Below are 22,775 nucleotides of genomic sequence, written 5' to 3'. Positions count from 1 at the left end.
TGACTTCGATAGCCTATACAACTTTTAACAATGGAAAAGAAAACATCTAAAACCGAGCCAGAACATCACAAAACCTCACCTTTGGAACAAAGCCACCATCCTCCTGCCTGTTTCTCGCTCATGGGTCCTTGTTTCACATTCTGACTAGAGTTCATCATCACAAACAAAAGAAGACCTCATATTGCTACCAGATGTTTACAGTGCAGGTAGAAAGCGGCTGATCAGAACTGGGGGGTCTACAATTTACATAGGTCCACTCCCACAGTGTGGCAAAGTACAGTGGTACCTCGGAATTTGAACGCAATTCGTTCCTGTGAAGTGTTTAAAGTCCGAATTGTTCAACCTCCAAAACAATTTTTCACATAGTAAATGATGTAAATGCAATTAATCCGTTCCCAAACTCCAAAAACAGAAAATTCCTATTTTAATTTCTATTTATGTAAAAAAAAACCTGTACAGTATTTTAAACAATAAAAAATGCCTTACCATTTTTTGTGGTGTGATGGCATCAGTGGATTAAAAATGCTGTGTTGATGCATGCTTTAGTTCAGTGCTGAGTTAGTGTATTTTACATTGGGCATATTGTTAGACTACTAAGGGGTCCTTGTCTGCTCTTTAGCATCAGGCACGTTGTTGAACAGCTAAGGGGGGTCCTTGTGCCAGTATTTACGGAAATAGTCATGGTAGTTACAACGGCACGATAATATCCTTCCTAAATCCACTATGGTTCGTAGCACTGCACTTTTTTCTTTGCTGCCACTGTCACTGTTGTCTTTTTTTGGGCCCATGTCGAGGAAATTGTCGGGGGGAAATCAAAACGCACTTGCGAACGTACGGAGCACCTCCGGGAGTATTCACCCGCTCTGAATGGAAATGAGCAGCGCTTCGTCTCCACTACCGCAACGTGAGCATTCGGCATCACTTGGCTACCCGATCAAGGTACGTCCGGCTTTGCTTGGGTGTTCAAACGCCGAGAACGATGTCAAACTCCGAGGCATTTTTTACTCAGATTTTTTGGTCGAAGTCCAATTAGTACGCGTTCCGAGACGTTCGAACTCCGAAGTTCCACTGTAACTCAAATCTGTACATAAGTCAGAATGATTCTAATCGATCACTAACATAAGCTGATGCACATCATAATTACAGTAAATGTATTGAATTATTATTTTTGCCACAAACTATCAAACTATCTTCTTGTGCCAAATGCATAAAGTAGAATGCTACTCAGGACAATAATATGAAACAGTGTTAGAGGAAATCAAAGATATGGGGTCGGTGAGACTGACACTGGACTTTTGAAGGCACTGTAAACACACATCGAGCAACGCTTCCAAATTTCTAAAATCCTACAATGTAGGACTGGGCGCTATGGCCAAAAAATTAAATCTCGTTATTTTCAGTCACTCAGGACAATTACGATTTTAATCTAATAAACCCAACAAATGTTTATTTAAAGGTTTCATTTTTTCAAAAATAATGACTGTGCAAAATGTCCAGTCAAAAGTAATGTATACTGATTCTAACTTAGTTTTAACATAAACTTAGCATTCACAGTTTGTGCTTAATTACCACAGTTAAAGTAGTTGGTACCTAATGTAAACACGTCTTTGCAAACCACCCAGCCAGCATTCTGCTACTTGAGAAAATTTAAAACTCGCAATAACATCTGGATCACCTTTTAATAATCCAGAAGACAAATTTTGATTTTTGAAATGATAATTAATCGAATTCATTTGGTTTATTGCCCAGCCCTACTACAATGTATGCCCCGATTAAGAGGGAAGTTGGGGAACAACAATTTTATGACTTAGGCTTGCAGTATACAGAAATATGTCATCTAACTGCCGCATCAAACATGTACATGACGTTATTCCTGAACAAAAGAAAAAAAATGAGTGTGACCTGCATCAGGATGAAGCAGACAAGCGAGAAAGGAAATTACTGTCGAGGTTAAAGTAAAACAATGGAGGAGGAAGTCTGAAGTAACAAGTCACGCGGCGGGCCAGAATCCCTGTGTGTGCGCGCACAAACACACAATTTTCATCTGCTTGCCTGAAAACCCAAACACTCTTGACGCTACAACTTCTTGTTAAAGGCCTCTCAGAACAGTCTGGCCCAAACCCGGTGCACCATGAGGGCACTCTAAACCACTAATGAGAGGATAATTACTTTGCCAAACACAGTGAACATATCACAGAAGTTGACGTCTCAGAATTTGGACTACACATTCGAGGGGCAAAATGTCACTGAAGTCAAGCGAAACTTTGGACTTCAAACCGCTTCATGTGAGACCTTGCAATATTGCTTGAAACCTCAGTTCAGTGAGCTTGCTATGCATGTTAAGAATGCAAGATGAGTACATGTATGAAGAGGACGTTACATGAAATAAGCAGACACTCATTCAAAGCAGTACCATCAACATCATCATTTATCAATGTTATTTTTTTATGTACCATCAACAAACTGTTTACATTTTGGAACAAGTTGGGTCAGCGTTCAGGACCAGATTGTGTTCCCTATTAGTGTTCCTATTGATTCTAGTGGAACAAGGATGATCTGCCCACAGATATCCGATGCTTCAGAATCTCTAACCAAAGTAGATGTGGAGACTTCTGTTTGTCTTTTGGACATTGGACAGAGACCAGACACGACATCTGGCTCCAGATTAGACCAGTGACTTTAAAACCAACTTAAGACACTGAAGGGTTCCAGACTCAAACTATTAAGGCTGCTAAACCTAAACATGGTGTTGACGCTATGAACCCGTTGACTGCCTACAGTGGCAACACGTGAAGTCGAGAGGTGCTAGGGGGAGTTGAAACATTCAGATGGCAATTAGGAGATTAGCCGATCTCCCCTGTTGAACAGAAAAACTGTTCAGGCATAAAAAGGCATACAGATCCTCCATTCTGCTTGACCAGGCAGACGAACAGGACTGCTTAATTAAGAGTGAGAAAAAAAAAAGTATATTATCTTATCAAACATGTCATTTTAAAACTGAGATTAAAAAATAAGAAAAAGGCACCCTGGCTTCAGCAGCAACCTCTCAATATTTGAATTAATTAACATTGAAAGTATGGTATAGGCTTCTGCTCCCCTATAACCCACAAGGACAGCCGGTACAGAAAATGGATGGATGGATGGCTTCACATTATATCTACAGTAAATGTAACTCCTTGGAAGTAAATAATACATACATTTGAAAAACGTATTAAATGTTACGTACAGTTTACTTGGATTGTGCTAACTCTTCCTCTCATCAATTTAAACGATCACTTGCATTGGCTACCGTCAGCAGTAATTTTCCTTACCGAATCATCAACACAACTCTATTGTAACGTAATTATATTTGCCTATGCATTCCCTGTACTGTAGTTTATATTTACAGACTAATGTGTACTTTTTATTTATTTATGATAGTATATGTATGAGACCAATTGGTGTATTTGATGACGTCAAAATTGCATTGACGGGTCATATCCGATCTGTGCATTTTCGCTGGACTTCGAACAGATATCCAATATGTAAAGGATTTTATTTACATTTGGAAAAGGGCTGATTCTGATCTGAAGAAATCAGATTCCATGCCTTGAATTTTCATCCAACACTGTCATGACTCATGATGACATATATTCCAATTGTGCCACTTGAGAGAAGAAGAAAAAAAACAATAATTCCAAATTCCTTGTCGGGATCATAAACACACAATCTGAATCCAATTGCTTTAGCTAACCTTTGATAATTATCTTGCATTGTAAAGTTAGATAATTCAAGGATTCAGGCCTAGAATTGCAAAAGCCACATTAGTGTGCAACTAATAAGCTTCACAAAATTGAACTGAATAATAATAAGATGAGAACAAATACACCTTCAAGGTTTGAACACAATCCCTTCTGGGACACTCACTTGTTGACATTAGCTTTGGAAACTAAAACACTACATAAAAAAATTAATAGGTAGGTCTATTGAAAATGTGCTTTACACATCTCATGTTTTAAAGCTCTTAACTGTTGCGCAAATATATTAGTCTGCGCTCACACTGACCCCCATGACCACTCCAGACAAAAAGCTTTTTTACTCTATCAACGCAAACGGCAACTTAAGTTGCATCATCTTTCCAAACTCTTTTTCAAAAGTCAAAACAACCATAAGGGCAGCATTCATTAAGAGAAGATGTCTAAGCAGTGTATTAAGATGAAATGAATCTGCATGCAAATTCACCTTTGTGGCTGACCAGTTCCTTCTGCAAAGAAGTATTAGAGTGGTCAATTTGTAACCTAAAAGCATCTAACCTTACTATGTTTATCTCAGATACAATTCATCCGTAATCTTGAGGCGGCATAATGGTGCAAAGCACCAATGGAGTGAAGGAGTAGTAAACTAAGCTTCGCAACACTTTACAAAAAGTTGAAGTCTTTAAAATTTACTTGATTTGTTCTCAAGCTCTTTCCAACTCGTAAAATGGGTAAAAACATCAGGGCCCGGTTGTTCAAAACCCGGTTATGTCTTTAACCACTGCTTAAGTAGCTTTAACCGACCGTTAACGTTAACGGCACTGTTATCTTGTTGTTCAAAACTCTGTTAACTTTAACCGGCTGTTAACTTGCTGTTAATGTTAACACACCCAGGGACCGCCGCTAACTTTTGAACAGTGGTTAACTGTGTTCGTGGCTTATGCTGCCTTTATGATGCCCGTTGAGCGCAAGAAAAAGAGGGCTTGACTTCCACATTGGTGATTATTCTGATGAGTTACGCGCACGATACCGCTTAGCAGTAAGCCAAGTCTCATGCTGAGTCAAAAGAGAAAGAATAAAAATGTGTTTTTTAAGATGAGTTCTAAAAATGGACAGAGAGGGGGCTTGCCCAACATTTAGTGGGAGGTGATTGCAAAGAGAGGTTAACTGTAATGTTTCTTGTCTGCTTTCACGGCAATAATCAAACAAACAACACTGTGAATAGCGTCTAATTATTTACGTTAAATTAATTTAAATTTAATATTATAATAATATTTTATTTTATTCATTTTAATTTAAAACAGTAATTAGAAATATTAGTAATCATTACAGGTATTAGATAAAAAATACACGCATATTAGAAGTATGTAAATACAAAAACAAGACAAATAAAAGCAATTCTATTAAAAATACAAATCAGTCAAAAATAAAATTACCTTAGACAAAAAATAATGGACAAAAATATGAGAAACAAAATCAAACAAAAACATGCAATATTCTATGCTACAAAAATATTGGCAAAAATACAAAAATCTTACACAAAATATTCACTGAAAATAAACACAGTAGAAAAAAATACATTATAATGAATTAAAAAAATAATAATAAATTATTTCACAAAAAAATTCTTGAATCATTGATTGAATAACGTTTGTTTGGTTGGTCGTTCCTTTCGCCGACCCGGAAGTAAACAAAAAGAGGAATTGTGGGATATATCTGTGCTAACCGTGCCGTTAACTAACAGCGTGACTAACCATGATTTGAACAATGCATATTTAACGGTCGGTTAGTTAACGGTGGGTTAAGAATTTAACCCGCGGTTAGGGGTTAAACAGTGGTTAAAATAACCGAGAATTGAACGACCGGGCTCAGATAACTATGGGAAGACAGACCAATAGGAGCGAATTGTGGAAAAAAAATTGCATTGACTGTAGATGGACAAATGGTTTCCACCAGACAGCGACAACATATTAAATCTAATGGTGACTTGACTATAGTGTTAACATACGTTAGTGTTAAACTACGGCACTGCCTAATTTTAAGATAGCACAAATTTGGGTTACGGAATTAACCGAGGAGGACACCTGTACAGGTGTACCTCTGAAACTAGATTATTATGCCAGATTATTTTGATCTGAACAAATGGTGGTAATTTGAATTATTGCCAACAGGTAACACTTTAAATCTCTGTCTTCTGGCTCAGCTTGATGCAAATTTTTCCTTGGGACCCCTCAAATTCTGTTTTTGTATTTTATTTTATTTTAAATTCATGCCTGCTTTTTTTTTTTTTTTTTTTTTTTTTTTGGTGTATGGAGACAATCAAATTTTCCTCATTGGATGAATGAATAAAGTATCTATCTATGTATCTATCTATAACACCCTCTTGGGAGGTTAGATTAGGAGGTGTCTATTAATTGTCAAGTGTGCCAGCTTGTAAAGCCCTTTGAACTCTTTTGTGATTAAGGGCTATATACTGTAAATACATTTGACATGTTGAGTTTTCAACAATATTTTTTCTCAGCGATATTCTTATTTACCATACATCAGCTAGATTTTCGAACCATAACTCACCAAAAAGTCACTTTCCTACTCAATTACCAAAATATTTTCCAAACACATCATCCCATACACATGCACATTGTTTTCTTGTTGAGCGAGCATCTGTACGTTTCAAGTACCAACCCTTTGATAAAGAAGATGATCAACATTATTTAGAGAAAGGAAAGAACTCAAAGCAGATTTGCGTCCCAAACAATAAATTCTCCTTTCCTCCTCTGTTTTTCATACAGTATCAAGAGTCTTCAAGTAAGTGTTTAATGATCATGCATCCATTTTGCTTGTGATTTATATTTATTTACATTGTCTGCTGAATGCTCATCAACAATAATTCTCTATAACAGTGGTTCTTGACCCTGGCCCTATCCAGCCTCTTTTCCATGTCTCCCTCAGCCAACACAGGTGAGGATCGTTATCAGGTTTATGGCAGAGCTGGCTGATTAGCTGATTGAGATTAAGAACCATTAAGAATAGTTGGGTTTACATTATTTCCGACGGAAAATATTGCCTCAGTCCTTGTACAATTCAGTTTTTGCCATTATTTAGTTGCTGTCTGATTATGTCGCCATTTGAACACTGTCACTGTTTGTTTAGAAGTGGATTTCATCGAAATATTAACTATCATGTCTGCATTACATTTTGACTGGTTATTTATGAATGTTTTTTATGCCTCACATGATTGTACAGTTGTTTGCTTTTATTTTTGCCTTGTTCTGAAACCTGCTCTGCAGCCAGGTCGTCATTGATAATTAAGATAATCTGTTCTCCATGTTCTTACCTGGATAAATAAAGGTTGATTATTCTCTAATTTATTAATTACTATAGGTGAGTGACTACGGAGGGATTCGATTTACGTACAAAATCAAACCAAAAATGGTCACTTACTGAGCCTCAGCTTGAGTCCGAGCCAGCTCCGCGGGGGCGACTTGTGCAGGACTGAATTCATGGTCCACTTATTCGGAACCATTGAGGCATGCGGTCCTTCGTTTTTGGTGGTCCTGTGGTGTTTGGTGGGAACGGGGAGCCCACACTGGTTCCCAGCAGGTTCGCGTGCCGGCGTGCTCCCAAGCTAATTGCTAATAACCCGGTGAAGTTTGGTTAGCAGTCTGCTCAAAAGCGCTCCCACATTGTCCTGCACACTGCTGGAGAAGCTTTCAGGTCTCACATCACGCCGAGCGCGTGGAAGACAAATTGTGACAAATGTGTTTTTAAACTGACCTTTGTCTTCACGGCAACTACAACAAGCACATCCTAACCTGATGCCGTGGTTTAACATTTAAAAATTAAATACTCCTCGTTGAAGCAAACGCCGTCGTTGAGGTCGGTGTGCAGGTTTGATCCCCGCGGGGAAAATAGAAATAAATGTCCTCGTTGGTGTTTTAAAGTAAGCGTGTTTCCTCCAAACACTTTTAAACAAAAGTGTTGCTCTTTTTTTAGCTCCGTGTCTCCCCCTCCAAACACTCGCCGACCGCCATCCATTCATCCACTCCGTAGCTCTTTACGCTACAGTGGCAAGTAAGTGCCCCTAGGGGCGCTAACTCGCAATTTAAGAATATAATACATAATAAATATATTAAGTAATTAAATATATTAAGACATAAATACATTCAGGTGTTACAGCAAAAAAAGTAACTACAAAGTAAAAAAAAAAAAAAAAAAACTATATACTTAAACAAAGAGCTTCCCAATACCAAATAGAATCCACATGTCTCTATATCGACCACTATAATTATAACACTCAGTCAAGTCATAGACTTACATCAAGGCTGAACTCTTAATATAATCCTTTTTTCTTTTTTTAAACATGGGTATACTTAGACCTCCCAGTTTGTTATACTGTCTCTGTTAGTAGACTAACAGGTGTTCCAGTTCATATGTTCGAGGGGTTCTTTCATCAATGACTTTGAGTGACACAAAAGCTTAAAATGCACTTTTATCCGGACCCTCACGAAAATGTGTCTTCTTTTCTGGCAAATTTTGCACCACCCCAATATAAATGCTTGGATGGGTCAAGTTAGAAGTCAGGAATTTATTTTCACTCATAGCCATTAGCCACCAAATCAAGCAGATAAAGCAATAAATAAACAAAGAAAGAAAGAACATTTTGAATAAATGTTTTCCTGTGTGGCAATTGGAATTCACTTTGTTACATTATGTACAATACTGTCATCTGGAGGACTGGAGTGGAACTATCTAGTTTACTGTCCCCCATCCCTAGCTTTTTTTTTTTTAAACTGTATTATTTGTCTTCTTTTATATATATATATATATATATATATAGTGACCCTCTTACTAATTAATAATGTATCCTATATGTCTGAAAACATTAGATCGGATTTAATCAAGCATTGCCCATTTTTCCTCAACTGCTAAAAATCTAAATTATGCTAGATTTCCTGATTTCTAAATAATAGTTCTTAAAAAAAAGAAGAAAAAAATGAAAACAAAGCAGAGCTATTTGACATATTATCACTGTCCATTGTAAAATTTATTATGTTTTTTTTTCAAACATAAATGTTTTTTGTGTGTGTGTGTGTGTGTGGGGGGGGGTGATTAAAATGAAATGATGTGACGCAATAATAATAATAATAATAATAATAAAAGAGGTAGTAAGCACTCATCAATACATTGTCACATTTGCTCTTTCTTTTTTTTTTAAACAACAACAGAATATTACCTTAGGAACATTAAAAATGTATTTGAAATGTATTTATGTTAACCATTTGTAGCATTCCCCTTTGGGGAAAACGTTTATGACGCTGCATGCCACATGGAGATATTGCCCGGCATTTAAAAACCATCCAAAGAAACATTGTTGTGGCTCTTGACAAAATGCCAATGGGCAATAAAACTGTGAGGGTCAACTTGATGCGGATGAGTGCCAAAAGGCTACCGCTTTGCTGAAGCACACCACAGACATTGCTGCAATTTTTCACAAGATGCAAAAGACCTTTTGACATTGTCAGAGTGTTGATAATGATCTAGACAGAAGCTGATGTTCTTTCTTTCCCTTCCCAAGATCCCTTGATACAAAGCAATTGGTAAGTTTTGAAATCAGTTTTAATCGCTTTAAAAATAAATGTAATTTAAAAAAAACATGGTATTCTAGTCTTGCTTCCACCATGGGACACCATCTTCAAATCAAATATCATTTAAAAAACGAAGACTAAACTCGTCACTCGCCGGAAGCTATTATGACATAGATTTGCCTTATATTTACCAAATTTCACAGTTAAAGGACACGTTGAACATGCTCTTATTCATGGCAAAAATGGATGAGCATGTCAACTCATCATTAAATGTATTTATAATTCCCTTGTTGTTGTTGATGTTGTTTTGGAACAAAATGGAGCATTAACAAACGAGGAGGACATTTCTCCAAAAATAAATGCAGTCGTTGCAGATGTGACATGGAATGGACCAGCCCATCGGGAAATTCCCGATGACCACCACTCCCGAATTCACATACGCTTGTGCCTTTAAGCTGCTCCAGCATCCCTCTTGCAGCACCACCCTGTGCTTGAGTTGTTCTGCTTTCCTATCTTCCTGAACCACTGTCTGTCAGCCAGGGCTGAACTGGAACACAAAAAATTGGCCCTGCCATTTTGACTTAGGCCCACCAGCCCTTGCATAACATGTAGTTCTGCCACTGATGTTTATTGATGATATTTCAGTTTGCTATATCCTTGCTATAGTTTTCTATAATTCAAAATGGATCTTCCTCCTGGTGTTTCAGAAGAATGACAGCTGTAATGTCTGTTGCACTGAGACAAACGGCTGCCTTCTTGGCTTTTTTTATTTCTTTCTTTTTCTTTGAAAGAGCTCAATATTGTTCATTCTTGCCTTCTTGTCTTAAGTGAGCTGTTGCAGCTTTATCTGAATAGCTGGAGAGTGTCTGAAGTCACCTAAGATGCAGATTGTGTCCGTGTCTGGTTCCCTTTCAGTCTTGAGACTTACTTCTTAATGCTCGGTCACCTGGCAACTTGCCGGATAATCCTCTCACTCCCTTCTCAGCACGTTCGTACAAGCTTCTTTCTTTCTTTTTCATAGGATTCATGCAAAACCCTCACCATCTCTAAAAGCACACAAGACGTTAAACTCAGATTTGCTAAGGAATGCAAAGAGCGTGGTCTTGTTAATACATACAACCTTTTCTGCAGAGTCAAGATCTCAGATCCAAATGAGGTGCAGGTGAAGGTTACCTCAGCTCCAGCATTATAAAACAAGATTCCTGATTTCAGAGGTATGGGATAGCTTCAAAGTGAATTACATTCCGCTCAGTCATAAATTATTAGTTGTTCATGTGACCAGTCGATTGCACCTATCCTCATCTTATATAAAGGAAAAAAATGTCCTGAGTAACAAAAGATTCTGAACCTCTCCCTTCCAGCCATCAATTGTGGAGCCAGGCTGGGTGTTTCCTCCCCACGCCATGACCTCGCTATCGTGTACTCCGGTAGGAAAAATTTATTCATTTTAAATGTTAATTTACTGTAAAAATGTATACCCTCTATTAGTTATCATAACTTTTTTTTTTTTAATAATATATATAATTTACTTCCACTTAAGATAATGGATTATGGAATGCCAACTTAATTTTGTGAATTATTGGCATTGCGACTCAAGGTTATAAACCATTTCAATGGAATGTAATTGTGTCAACAAAACTTAACAATGTGAGTTTTCTGTCCATGTTTCTTTTCATACTCTCAATGCATTGTGGTCTATATCAATCCGGTTGAGTGAGCTCCGATGTTCACTACTTTTCAGAGTGCATTGTGGGTACTTTTGAGTGCTCTAATTTCGCTCCCTGGACATTCGGATACCCTTACAAAATGGCATGACCCCTCAGTAGGGCACTATGGGGAGTAGGGTGTACATTCGGACACAGCCTTGGAAAACAGGCTTGATAGGGGTACCCGAGGACCGCGGGTGAGAACCACTGTCACTTGCCATTATTAGTCCAGACAGGGTATACAATTTGAAAATGTTAGTTGACTTGATTTGCAATTTTAAGTTCAATTGCTGCCTTAAAAAAATTGAGTTAACTTGCCTTGAAAAGACAAGTGCTATGAATATAGTTTATTATTTTAATTTAAAAATGGGAGTTGAAAGGATATAAAATTGTATATTCCTTTGACAAAATAAATCAGGTTTTCTTGAGTGGGTAATGTAATGTTGTGAGTTGTTTTAAGTTCAAACAACAATTTGTCATTAGTATGTAGTAGTACTAGTATAACTAAATTATGTGAGTTGAAATAGCATATAATTGTAAATTTCATTGACAAGAGAATCCAAGTTTTCTTGAATACATAACGTATTATAGTAATTCCTTTCAGCTCAGAATATCAAGTTCAAATAATAAATTGTTATTAATTGGGAACTTTTACTTGGCTTCCTGAGTTGAAAAAAAAAGCTTATTTTTTTTAAAAGTTGAGTTAACTTATGTTTTTAAGCCAGCAATTGAACTTACATTTTTAAGTTGAACCACCCTAATATTTTTAACAGTGTTGTTGCTAAGGCCTTTTTTTTTGTATTCTAATTAGTTTAACTTGTCTTTTAGTGTGGCGCTATTCTGAACCATACTGCTGTCTTGGCTTTGTTTTATCATCTTTTAAAGTGGATTTTAATACTGGTTACAACCCTGACAACATCCTACCAATCCTGTTTGGGCGGGTTAGCTGCACTGTTTTGTCCAACCCAGGCGAAGTGTCACCGCTTTATATTTTCTTGAATATTTTTTATCTGTTTGTATTGCCTACATTTGATATGAACAGTTTTTGTTAATCAATTTATTTATTTGGTTTTCCTTTAAAATTATTATGGGCATTTTATGGTTTTTATGTCGGCTGTTTTTATATTCATTTGCGTATTTAAAATATTTTTTCTTAGTGGTGGGAAGACTACCTAAATTGTTTGTCTTCTTTTAATTGTGTTTATTTATTTTATTTTTTTATCGCCAGGTTCTGAGGGTATTCCGTTACTCCCCAAGCCTGGTTGCAAGTCCCCAGGTCGTGGTGTCCCAATTTCCCAAAGTCCACTTTGCCACACTAACATGTAAGATCAGTTTAGTTAGCAATATGAAGACTCATTTGGGATCAGTAAGGACAGCTAAGTAACATAACCAAGGGTGGGTTGGTTTATGAAAACTGTTGGAACAATTAGTTTCAACTGTTGCAGGTCGGTTCACATGGTTTTGCATAGTCATGCAAAACGTCACCACCTCAATTTAATAACGAGGCTCATTTAATGAGCAATGTGTACTTTAAAAGTAGCACAGTTCCCATTACCTCAGTTTTCATGCAATCAATGCATCATTAATTGCTATATTTCCTACAGTATTGCGAATTTTCACATATTACCCACACAGTTTTAATGAACTGATTAACTGCATGAGTGTAACACACAAATGTACATTCAGCAATTTCGGCATGTTAAAAAAATAATCTAAACAATACCCAAATTAATAATACACAAAACAAATATTACAATTACAGATAAATAAAAATACAAATTGGCAACTAAAACATGTAATTGTTCCGAAACAAACGTCGCAAAAAGGCAAAGTGGTTAAAATTAGTTTTAATTTCGGCCACCAGGGGGGTTTGTGTGCACATGAAGCCTCACAAACAGAACCTTTATGTGAACCAATTTGATGGAAAGCTTCGAGTGTTCAAAAAGCTTCTTATGCCCATCATGAGTGTCACAAGGGTGTGTAGGGGATGGTCACATGGTTTTACTAAATTTAAGTATTTCGTTTATTGTCCAGATTGGTCAAATTGGGAAAATATTTGTTTGTTAGTATTTCTTTAGTTTTGGGTTATAGTTTTGCATTGAAGGAGTTAGTCTAACGAGCTAATGATTTACACCTTTGGAGTTTATTGCTTTGTTCCAATTGTCTTGTCTCTATTTAAGGTGTCTGTAACATCATTGTGGGAGAGACTGCTGCTGGAAAAGCCGTGCTCATGAGCCATTCTGCCAATGCACTTTTTTTTTCACAATGCACTTTCTTTTTTGCACAATGCACTTTTTGCGTTTTTGCACGCTTGGACAATAAAAAGTTTTAAAATCATATAGTTTGGGTATATATAAAATAAAGGTGAGTTAAACTGCAACTTCAAAACAATTCAGTGCAATAAATTCAACCAACTATTATCTCAGTTGTTTACCTTTAGGTGTAACTAATGTACAGTAATTTAGTGTTTGGGTTAGTAGAGAAAACATTTTATTGTCACTCCATTATTTGTTGTGACGAAGCAAGATCGTATGACGTGAATTGCGGCTTGTTTGAATGAAGTAATGACTTGACTTGCTTGAAATTTGGTGATGATACCACATACTAATGAAATGTATTGCAGGGATGGTGAAGTCATGCACTTCTCAGCATGCTTAGTTGTAGTAAAGCAAGCTAAATGATGTTTTTTTACATGCATTTGTTTCTCTCACATTGATATGAGGGTGGGCTGTCAAGGGTTGGCCTGTTGATTGGAGGTTGTGATGTAATCAAAGATGACATTTGCAAAACGGTGCAAACAAAAAACAAATGGTGAAACCTGTCCTCGAACAAAAGAACATTTCTAATGAAAGAACACATGGACAATTAAATTCAAACGTTGAATCATGCAAGGCCGCCAGTGTGTGGAGTGACTGGGTGTGAGTTGTGGGCAGTTCTATGAATGTGCATTCTGATGCCATGTCAATAAGGTGGGGCTTTAGGACCCAGATGCGGGAAGGCAGAGGTGCAGTCCAAAAGAGGTTTTAATTTCAAATAAAAAAAAAAGCTAACTTCAAAGTACAAAACAAATGGAACTAACAAAACCTGAAGCAAAACATGAAAAAACAACTAAGGCGAGACTAACAACATGACATGGATCCGGATAAGGCAAAGAGGTCAGCGTGACGTGGCGAAAGACTTACGAACGTGGCAGCAGCAAAAATGAACCGCCACAGACAGGGGGAAGACAACCGACTAAATATACCAACACTAATGACATGACAAGACACACCTGGCTGAGGGCACTGATTGGATGACACATGAGGGTAATGGGGAAAGGTGGACACAATCAAGGTTGACACAGACACCACACGAGGAAGGGCAAGTGACCAGAAACGAGAGGAGTCAGACTTTTCACAATAAAACAGGAAATGACAAAACAAGGGGAAAACATGACAGGGAGTAAACAAGACTGAAAGTAAACATGACATGCCGCTCAAAGGAATAAAACATCAGTGAGTGTGTCCATCTCAGCTACATACAAGGGCATTACAGGAAGTTTTAATTTTTACTTTGAAGAAAGCAATGGGGGGGGGGATTCTGTCATTATTCTGGCATTTTTCAATCAAAGTATAATTATTTTAGTAGTCCTAAATTACTTATAACCAGAGAAGTTAAGCATGTGTCTTCTTCTATAATGAATGTAAACTTCTGGTTTCAACTGATTGTATCAAATTTATATAATAATAATAATAATAATAATAATAATAATTCATTTCACTTAAACGGGCCTTTCAAGACCCGCAAAGATGCTATACAACAGTTAAAAACTAAATTTAAAACAAAACATCTACAGATTAGATATAATTTTAAAAAAAAAAGCTAAAAATAAAGAAGCAGTGTAGTTTAAAGTGTGTAGGCAATCTTGAAGAGGTGGGTTTTTAGTTTGGATTTGAAAATGGTCAAGGCGGGTGAATTGCGGAGATCAGGAGGCAGAGAATTCCAAAGCGATTGACGCTGCGGAGGTGGAAGTAAGCTGACCAAGCTATGTTATTGATATGTTTATGGAATGATAAAGTGCTGTTCCAACCAGAACAACCAGTGTTTTGTCACTGTTGAGCTTCATGAAGTTGTGGGTGAACCAAGAGTTGATTTCGGATAAACAAAAAGTAAGGGAGTGTGGGAGGGATGTGTTTGCAGGAGAAATAGAGCTGGGTGTCATCCGCGAAGCAATGGAAGGAGATGTCATGTTTCCGAAATATGGTGCCATGGGGAAGGAAGTAGATATGAAAAGTAGGGGGCTCAGGACGTAGCCTTGGTGAACACCTGAGGAAACTGGATATGACTGGGATCAAAAGGACTTAAGTTGAATGAACTGAGTGCGGTCTTTGAGGAAGGAGTGGAACCAGGCAAGGGCAGTGTAGGTTATGCCGATGGAGAGTCTATTTAGAAGGATGGTGTGTGAAATGGTATCAAAGGCTGGTGACAAGTCAAGGAGGAGGAGGATGGAAAGTGAACCGGAGTCAGCTGCAATCAGAAGATCAGAGGTAACTTTTAATAGAGCTGTTTCGGTGCTGTGTAAGGGACAAAAGGCGGACTGAAAAGGCTCACAAAGACAGTTATTTGATAAATGAGAATGAAGTTGAGTGGCGACTACTTTTTCAAGGAGTTTCTAAATAAATGGTAGATTGGAGATAGGGCGCAGATTATTGTAGTTATTTGGGTCTAGACCAGGTTTCTTCAGGATGGGAGTGACAGCTGCGGTTTTGAACAATGATGGGACAATTCCAATGGAAAGCAAAGAGTGGATAATGGCAGAGATGAACGGGAGTAATGAGGAGAGGCATGATTTAACCAGAGTTGTAAGGAGAGGATCAAGTTGACAGGTGGAGGACTTGGAGTTGTGGATTAGAGCTGCAAATATGTTATTGAACAATGTGTATTGGCCTCATATAATTTAGGTAGGTTTTGAAAGTTCTTAAAGTCATACAAATATGAAATAAACTATTGTGAACAATTTACGCCTGTTTAATACAATATTTATTTAATACACTTTGGTGTAGGCAATGTAAAGCATACAAGTACAAATTAATTATTTTAGTGAATACATTGATAAATTAGAATCTCACCACATCTCTTTCTTGAAATGAAGGGTCTATTTAAACCAAAATAACTTGAGATATAAACAAAAAAACGTGTATGTTTTCATGTTAAAAAAATAAAAAAATAAAAATAATAATCTTGCTCTTCTGTTCTGACCTCTGTGCATAGTGCACTGGAACACCACCCAAATGGCAACGTCCAAATTGAAAAAAATGGAAAGAGAAAAAAGTACCCCGACTTCACCGACCTGATTCAATTTGATGTCAATCAACAATGGCGGCTCCCACGGAGACATACACTGTGAATGGCAAAACATATTTTACAAGCTTATACAAATGTATTTATATACCTTTATTCAGGGTTGGGAGGGTTACTTTTAAAATGTAATGACAGCACACTTTTTGCCATTGGCAAAGAAAGTAAGCCTCATGAAAATGTGTTGAGAAATGAGCAAGTTACGTTTGAATTTCATTGCCATTCATTGTAGGAAAGTCGCCCTTCTCAACATGGGTGCCACGCAGGCACGTCGGGCTTCTTCAGCGCGCTGTTGAGTTACGTCATTTCCGTCTCAAAACGCAAACCAAAACCGACACCGTCACAAAGATTTATTTTTTTAACTTCACTTACCTAATGTCTTTGCATTATGGTCTGGTTTTGTGGACGGTATTGTTTGGAAGAAAGTCTGACTCTTGACTAGTCTTTATTTGATTAAGTTGTAGCTTCTGTAAATCTTTCTGGTATTTTTTATAAAAACTGATATAGTAAAATGTTTTGTGTTATTTTGAAAGAATGTTATTTTTGGCTTTGTGGGGAAAAAATAAAACTAAATATTTAAACAAATATGTTTTTGATAATTTGCATATCTACATACGTAATGTAAACTTATCGGAAGTACTATTATATATTGTTATTATTATATTATATATTTGTTCAATTAATGGGAGGGATATTGACTCTGCTTGCGTTGAGTGTAGTTTGTTTGTATAATTTTATTTGGATTGTATGTATAAATATATTTATCCCTGATGTTATACGTTTGTTAAATAAAGTTGAGAGAGGAGAAAAAAGAGCTCGGGACGTCAGTCGGACTCGGAATGTGGTGACACTTAGAGATGGGACAATGAAGCCTTGTGAAGCTTTTGAGGCTTTCGGCTGATTGATTTAGAAAGAGAGTCGAAGTTTCAAAGCCCCATAAGATAGATCGTACCGGTGACATCTGGTGGTCAGCTGGAGTCATAGCAGCTATAATCTTCAAAGTGATTCGCCTGATTGATTTCTATTCCAACATAACACCAGTACATTCAGTCTTACATTTGTGTCTGTCGAATGATCATCAGGTACACATGGAAGTGTTGCAATATTTTGACACTGTACCAGTATTATGGTTCAATGTGATGTCCTGTTACTCATTCGATTTTTATAAACATGATTTGGATATGACACAAGTGCGCTGTGAAGCCAGATGACAAGTATTTCAACATCAGTCTTTGGGAGATGTGACTGAGGGTCTTGGAGAAGCGCTTATAGCAACTCGGTGGAAAATACTTGGGTCAAGCCTGTATCTTCTACACACGATTTAAAAATAATTCATAATTGGAAACTTTAAATGCATCATTGTGGGAGTACTTTTGTTGGAAACATACTGAATAACTAACTTTTCCAGGTGAACATAAAGTGAAGCAAATATCTACATGAGGGAATTGTGCGCCTGACACCGCGCTAAAAGGTTTGAATCAGTTACGTCATTTCCGGTATCTCATTAGCGCGCATAAAACCGCATACGTCATCAGCACGTGATCACGGAGGTTTCATCGAGGCTGCAGGCCGGCGGTAGCCCACTGGACTATTTCTCAGAAATAGAGAAATTTGTCCAGTGGTGTGACCGGAATCATCTTGTGCTCAATGTGGGGAAGACAGAGGAGGTGATATTTGATCCAAAAACTGTTGGTGACCACAGGCCAGTCGTCATTAAAAGCAACCACATCAGCCAGGTGGGTTCATACAGGTATCTGGGGGTCCACATCGACAACACACTCAGCTGGAGGGTACATGTTGGAAGTCTCTGCTCCAAACTCCAACAGCGTCTCTATTTCCTACGCAGACTTCGGGTCTATGGAGTGGAGCAGAGGATCATGCTGTTGTTCTACCGGGCTGCATTGGAAAGTATCATCAGATACGGCATTGCGGCCTGGTACGGCAACCTGACTGTGCAGTCAAGGTCACAGATTGCCGGTCTGGTGCGGACTGCCGTGAAGATCATGGGGGTCAGGAATCATCCTTCCCTACAGATGCTTTATGAGCGGTCCGTCACCGGACTGGCACAGAAAATTGTTACTGACCCGACTCACATTCTGCATCATGAGTTCCAGCTACTGCCTTCCGTGTATACTTCTGTGAAGACTTCTGGGAAGTCTTCTACTTATTGCTGCGCTTCTTATTTATTTAATTTTTATTTCGTCTCTTTCTATTCTGTTGTTTTCTCAAACTGCAGCTGGACGGAGTCCAGGAAAAAGTTCCCCACGGGGAAAATAAAAGTATATCGTATCTTATCGTATCGTATCGCAACTCCCATCCTGAGCTCGATACAAAATCACAACCTGTGTGGAACACATGACGGCAATGCTGGGAAGTCGACAAGGACAAATACTTACTCTTTTCACACTGTTTTTGTCACGTGCGCACCCCCCCCCCCCCCCGAACCCCCCACCCTCATACCCCCCCCCCCCCCCCCCGCTTGTCAGCTAAGCAAGCATATAAAAAGGGCCCGACAGCTCACATTGACACAAGATCTTCCTCACACAACTGAACCCACGTGATGAAGATGGCGATGATGAAGATGGCGATGATGAAGATGGCGATGATGATGATGGCGGTGATGATGACCGTGGTCATCATGGACGTCTCCAGCCGTCCCATGGGTCCTGAAACAGAAGGTACGCACTCACACTCAATCTGCTACCTGCCTTTTGCCATCTATCACGGGTGCTGACTCCTGTCTTTTTTTTCTTTGCAGATCCTTACTGGAATAGTGGCAAGGGACCCTTTGAGGGTGCCCTTACCGAGTCGGAAGGGAGCGCCGCTGACCCTGAAGGTATTATTTGATTACTATATTAAATGTAATCTTTGCGTGTTCGAAATAATTGCATATGAGATCTGATGAAGAAGCTTCTTTTGCAAAAGATTTATTTTAGGAGCTCCTAAATGACACAAGACATGCTTACATTCAAAGGTGATGTTAAGCCTCGAGTGTGCCAATATGAAAACACACAGTCTCTTTATAGATGAAAAAGCATACTCCTCCTCTGAGGCTGGACAAAGGGTTAGTAATTATAATAGACAGACAAGTGATATACTGACATGTTTACTCCAGTTCCCCGTCCAAGCCGGAAATATATGATTAGACAGGTAATGCCATGAGACCTAGACTCCCTCAGCCCAACAGTGTTATCTCCATGAGAACTTGAGAACTTGACTCCCATCACATTCCTATCTCACCAGCTGGAAGGGAGTGAAAAAGTTCCAATATACTTCACAACAACATCATCACAGTTATATTCATTACAATACACAGTTATATGTCCAATATATGTTTATAAGTAAATTCATAAACAGTAAAAAATATAAATTGAAAATGTTAAATGTCTTCAACCCCAACTTGGAACCGGAGGGGCGCCAATTCGTGTTCTTCCATTTCCTGGGGGGGGGGGGGGGGGGGATAACATCAAGTTCTGGTTCCAGAATCCCAAGATCGAGTAAACCGGGCCTGCCAATGGGTTTCCGAGGCCGATTGGATCAAGGTGTAACCAAACAGCTCCTGATTGGCTGTCTTCTGGTCATTTTTCCAATCACCACGTAGTAGTAGTAAATAAAGGCATTCCAAAAGAGATGGTTGTATCTTTTCACTGATATTCATCACAAAAAAACATGTCTTAGAAAGAGTGTTTGAAATGTGGTATTTATAATGTCACTTTAAATACTAATCTGTTTAAAGGGATACTTGAGTCATTTGGCCATTTTTAGAAGTAAGAAGTTAATATTTTGTCTACCTCTTACTGCTGAAAATGTCTAAATGACTCAAGTAACCCTCTAAGAGGACTTATGTATCAAATTAAAAGGATAAAACATTTAATAATAATAATAATCAACTCAACAAACGCATGTTGTGACAAATGTAAAGAATAAAAAAAAAACGCTTTGAAATCTTATAATTATTTTTTGTATACTAATTAACCACAAACATGCAATAAGACTGGCCTCGTTTATTGAAGGATTTGCCTGTAAAATGTTTGTTTGTTTTAAATTGCCTTTGCTATTTGTAAATAAAAATGTTCACACACAAAAAACACACTGGCGTGTCGCTGACAAGTGATGTCATCGGACAGCGCCTAGGTGCAAGTTCCCGCCAGTGGCCACTACTTGCACAGTTGAGACTAGGAGAAGGATGTTGTTACCGTCGCTTCTGTTTCTGCTTCACGACTAATTTAACACGAGGTAAAGTGTGGTTGTTTCCGCTGTTCATGTGCGACCACTCGCGGACGTACTACCGTGCTTATCGTTTTTGTCAGAATAAACAACGAGCATTTTCGACACATTCTACAGTTTCATATGCTTCCGTATGAACGTTACAATATGTAAACAAACACTTTTGTGAACACGTCGCATATGCATTTGCGCACAAGTGCAAATGCGTACATATTACACACCGAGTCCAATAAACTTGAATGCCCAAATCACTCCACAATATTGTATTATATCTGAAGATACATTCAAAACATAATTAGATCGAATCAAACAGTTGTTGTCAGTTGTGACTGTGTCACACATTGCATCAATTGAAGAATCATTTTTCAGCTCCTTCTGCTGTGCCCGCCTTGGCCACCTGGGGGCAGCATAAGACAGACGGATTTACTGTCCACGAAGGCTCAGCACGATTTGATTTGGGACGCTCCTGGTGAGACGATGACGTTATTTTAAGAGCAGCACTACAGCAAAGGTAAGCTCCTTACTTGTCCTATGTAACATATTTTATTTTTTCCTATATATTAATTTGACACTTGATTTTGTTGTAGGAGAGACTAACTCAGATGCAAGTTCAAATGGGCTTTCCGGTGCTTAAACTTATTCAGGAGGTTGATACAAGGTGGAACAGCACTTATCTCATGCTTCAGCGTATGTACACTTTGAGAGAGCCTGTCGGAGCAGCTTTGGCTGCTCTACGTACTGATCTGACAGCCTTGTCTGCTGAACAATACAGAATTATTGCTATTTAACTTAGCCATTTAACTATGCTACAATTGAGCTGTCTGAGGAGAAGAAGGTTTCCGGGTCAAAGGTAATTCCACTCTTGTCCATGTTGCATCACTCTCTGGAAGAAGAGGAGATTCGACTGCTTCAAACTCCAGAGAGCACATCCATGGTTGAGTTTCTGCAAAGACAACTAAGAGAGAAGCTGAACAACCTCCAGTCTATGAGCATTATGTTTCTGGCTGCTCTGCTTGACCCAAGATTTAAAAAAAAAAAAAAAAAAAAAAACTAGGCTTCTTTAGTCCCAATAAAGCAGCAGAGGCAGAAAAAAGGCTCACGATGGAATGCGCAGCTATTATGATTATTACGCACAGCGTCCTCATCTACTTCATCATCATCATCAGAACCTTCCCAGTCTGTTGGAGGTATTTAATATTTCCTAATTGTGCTAATATTTAATAATAATTACTAATATCTGTTTATCTTTTCTAGGAAGCAAACTGTGGCATCATTTTGATACCTCAATTCATCAAGCAAGAACCACAAATGTCACGGCAAATGCAACAGTTGAGCTGCAAAAGTATCTTGGAGCACCAAACATCCCCAGAGTTGAAAGTCCCCTTCAGTACTGGGAATCACAGAAATATACGCTTCCATTTTTATACACACTTGCTATCCCATATCTATGCACCCCTGCTTCATCAGTACCATGTGAAAGAGTTTTTTCAAAAGCAGGTGAAATTCTCTGCAAAAAAAGAAACCGCCTCAGTCCAAAAACTTTGGAAAAAATATTGTTTTTGAATAAAAATGAATAAGCACTTTATTTTACCTCCTTATTTCACATTTTCACTTGTTGCATAAGCACAAACTTAAGACAAAGTAACACAGAACAATTCATGTTAAAACACTCTTCAAATATATATTTTTTTGTATTCAGAGCATGATTTACACCCCACCATTTTATTGCATGCACCAAGCATGTTATACATTTTTCTGTCCACATGATGGCGTAGTCGAGGAAATGAATCATCTTGAAGCCCCGACGTGTGTGTGAAGTATTGCCTGCAGGGCTTGGCTGCTTTATGGGACTTCATTTTGCCATCACTAAAATTTATTTTCCAGGTCATGTGATTTACTCAAAATCTGTGTGGAATGATGCAACAAGGGCACACTAGAATCTTTTTAGCTCAACTCCGAAATGTGTTGCGAATATCCGTCCCAAAACAAACCACCTCGGTTGATAACTTGGTTCCTTCTTAATGGAGAAAATACGTTTGGCTAGGTAGCAAAGAGTAGCCCACAGTTTGCCAGTCCTGGCGCACGTGTTCACCTGAGTAGTAAGTACAGGAAGCAGCCCATGACAGAGGTGGGCCTCTTCATCCTCTTGTCCAACTTTTTCTACTGTACCTGTTCAGAAGACCAAT

General features: G+C 38.2%; 1 protein-coding gene and 1 long non-coding RNA gene across 6 annotated transcripts in view; one reads left to right on the top strand and one right to left on the bottom strand.

Moving 5' to 3' along the window:
* Window positions 1-7,787, bottom strand: part of plekhg5b (pleckstrin homology domain containing, family G (with RhoGef domain) member 5b) — a 76,235-nt gene extending 68,448 nt beyond the window's left edge. For both annotated transcript variants that reach the window (XM_077581163.1, XM_077581173.1), the window contains exon 1: window positions 7,176-7,787. In XM_077581163.1, the coding sequence (XP_077437289.1) occupies window positions 7,176-7,257 (82 nt within the window). In that variant the 5' untranslated portion in view covers window positions 7,258-7,787. The remainder of the gene's footprint in view (window positions 1-7,175) is intronic.
* Window positions 669-22,174, top strand: LOC144061100 (uncharacterized). Of its 4 annotated transcripts, none has more exons than XR_013296081.1 (8): window positions 669-939; window positions 10,451-10,533; window positions 10,681-10,746; window positions 18,849-19,040; window positions 19,121-19,198; window positions 19,846-20,598; window positions 20,959-21,100; window positions 21,177-22,174. It is a non-coding gene; the product is annotated as an uncharacterized LOC144061100 (long non-coding RNA). The 4 variants fall into 4 exon arrangements; XR_013296082.1 differs by lacking the exon at window positions 669-939 and having other exon boundaries at window positions 10,286-10,533; window positions 21,177-21,776; window positions 21,844-22,174; XR_013296079.1 differs by lacking the exons at window positions 669-939; window positions 19,846-20,598 and having other exon boundaries at window positions 10,296-10,533.
* The last annotated feature ends 601 nt before the right edge of the window (window positions 22,175-22,775 follow it).

This window comes from Vanacampus margaritifer, chromosome 1, assembly GCF_051991255.1.
Source record: "Vanacampus margaritifer isolate UIUO_Vmar chromosome 1, RoL_Vmar_1.0, whole genome shotgun sequence".
NCBI classification, from domain to species: Eukaryota; Metazoa; Chordata; class Actinopteri; order Syngnathiformes; family Syngnathidae; genus Vanacampus; species Vanacampus margaritifer.
Note: the sequence above shows the minus strand (reverse complement) of the source record. Positions and strands in the feature narration are given on the sequence as shown.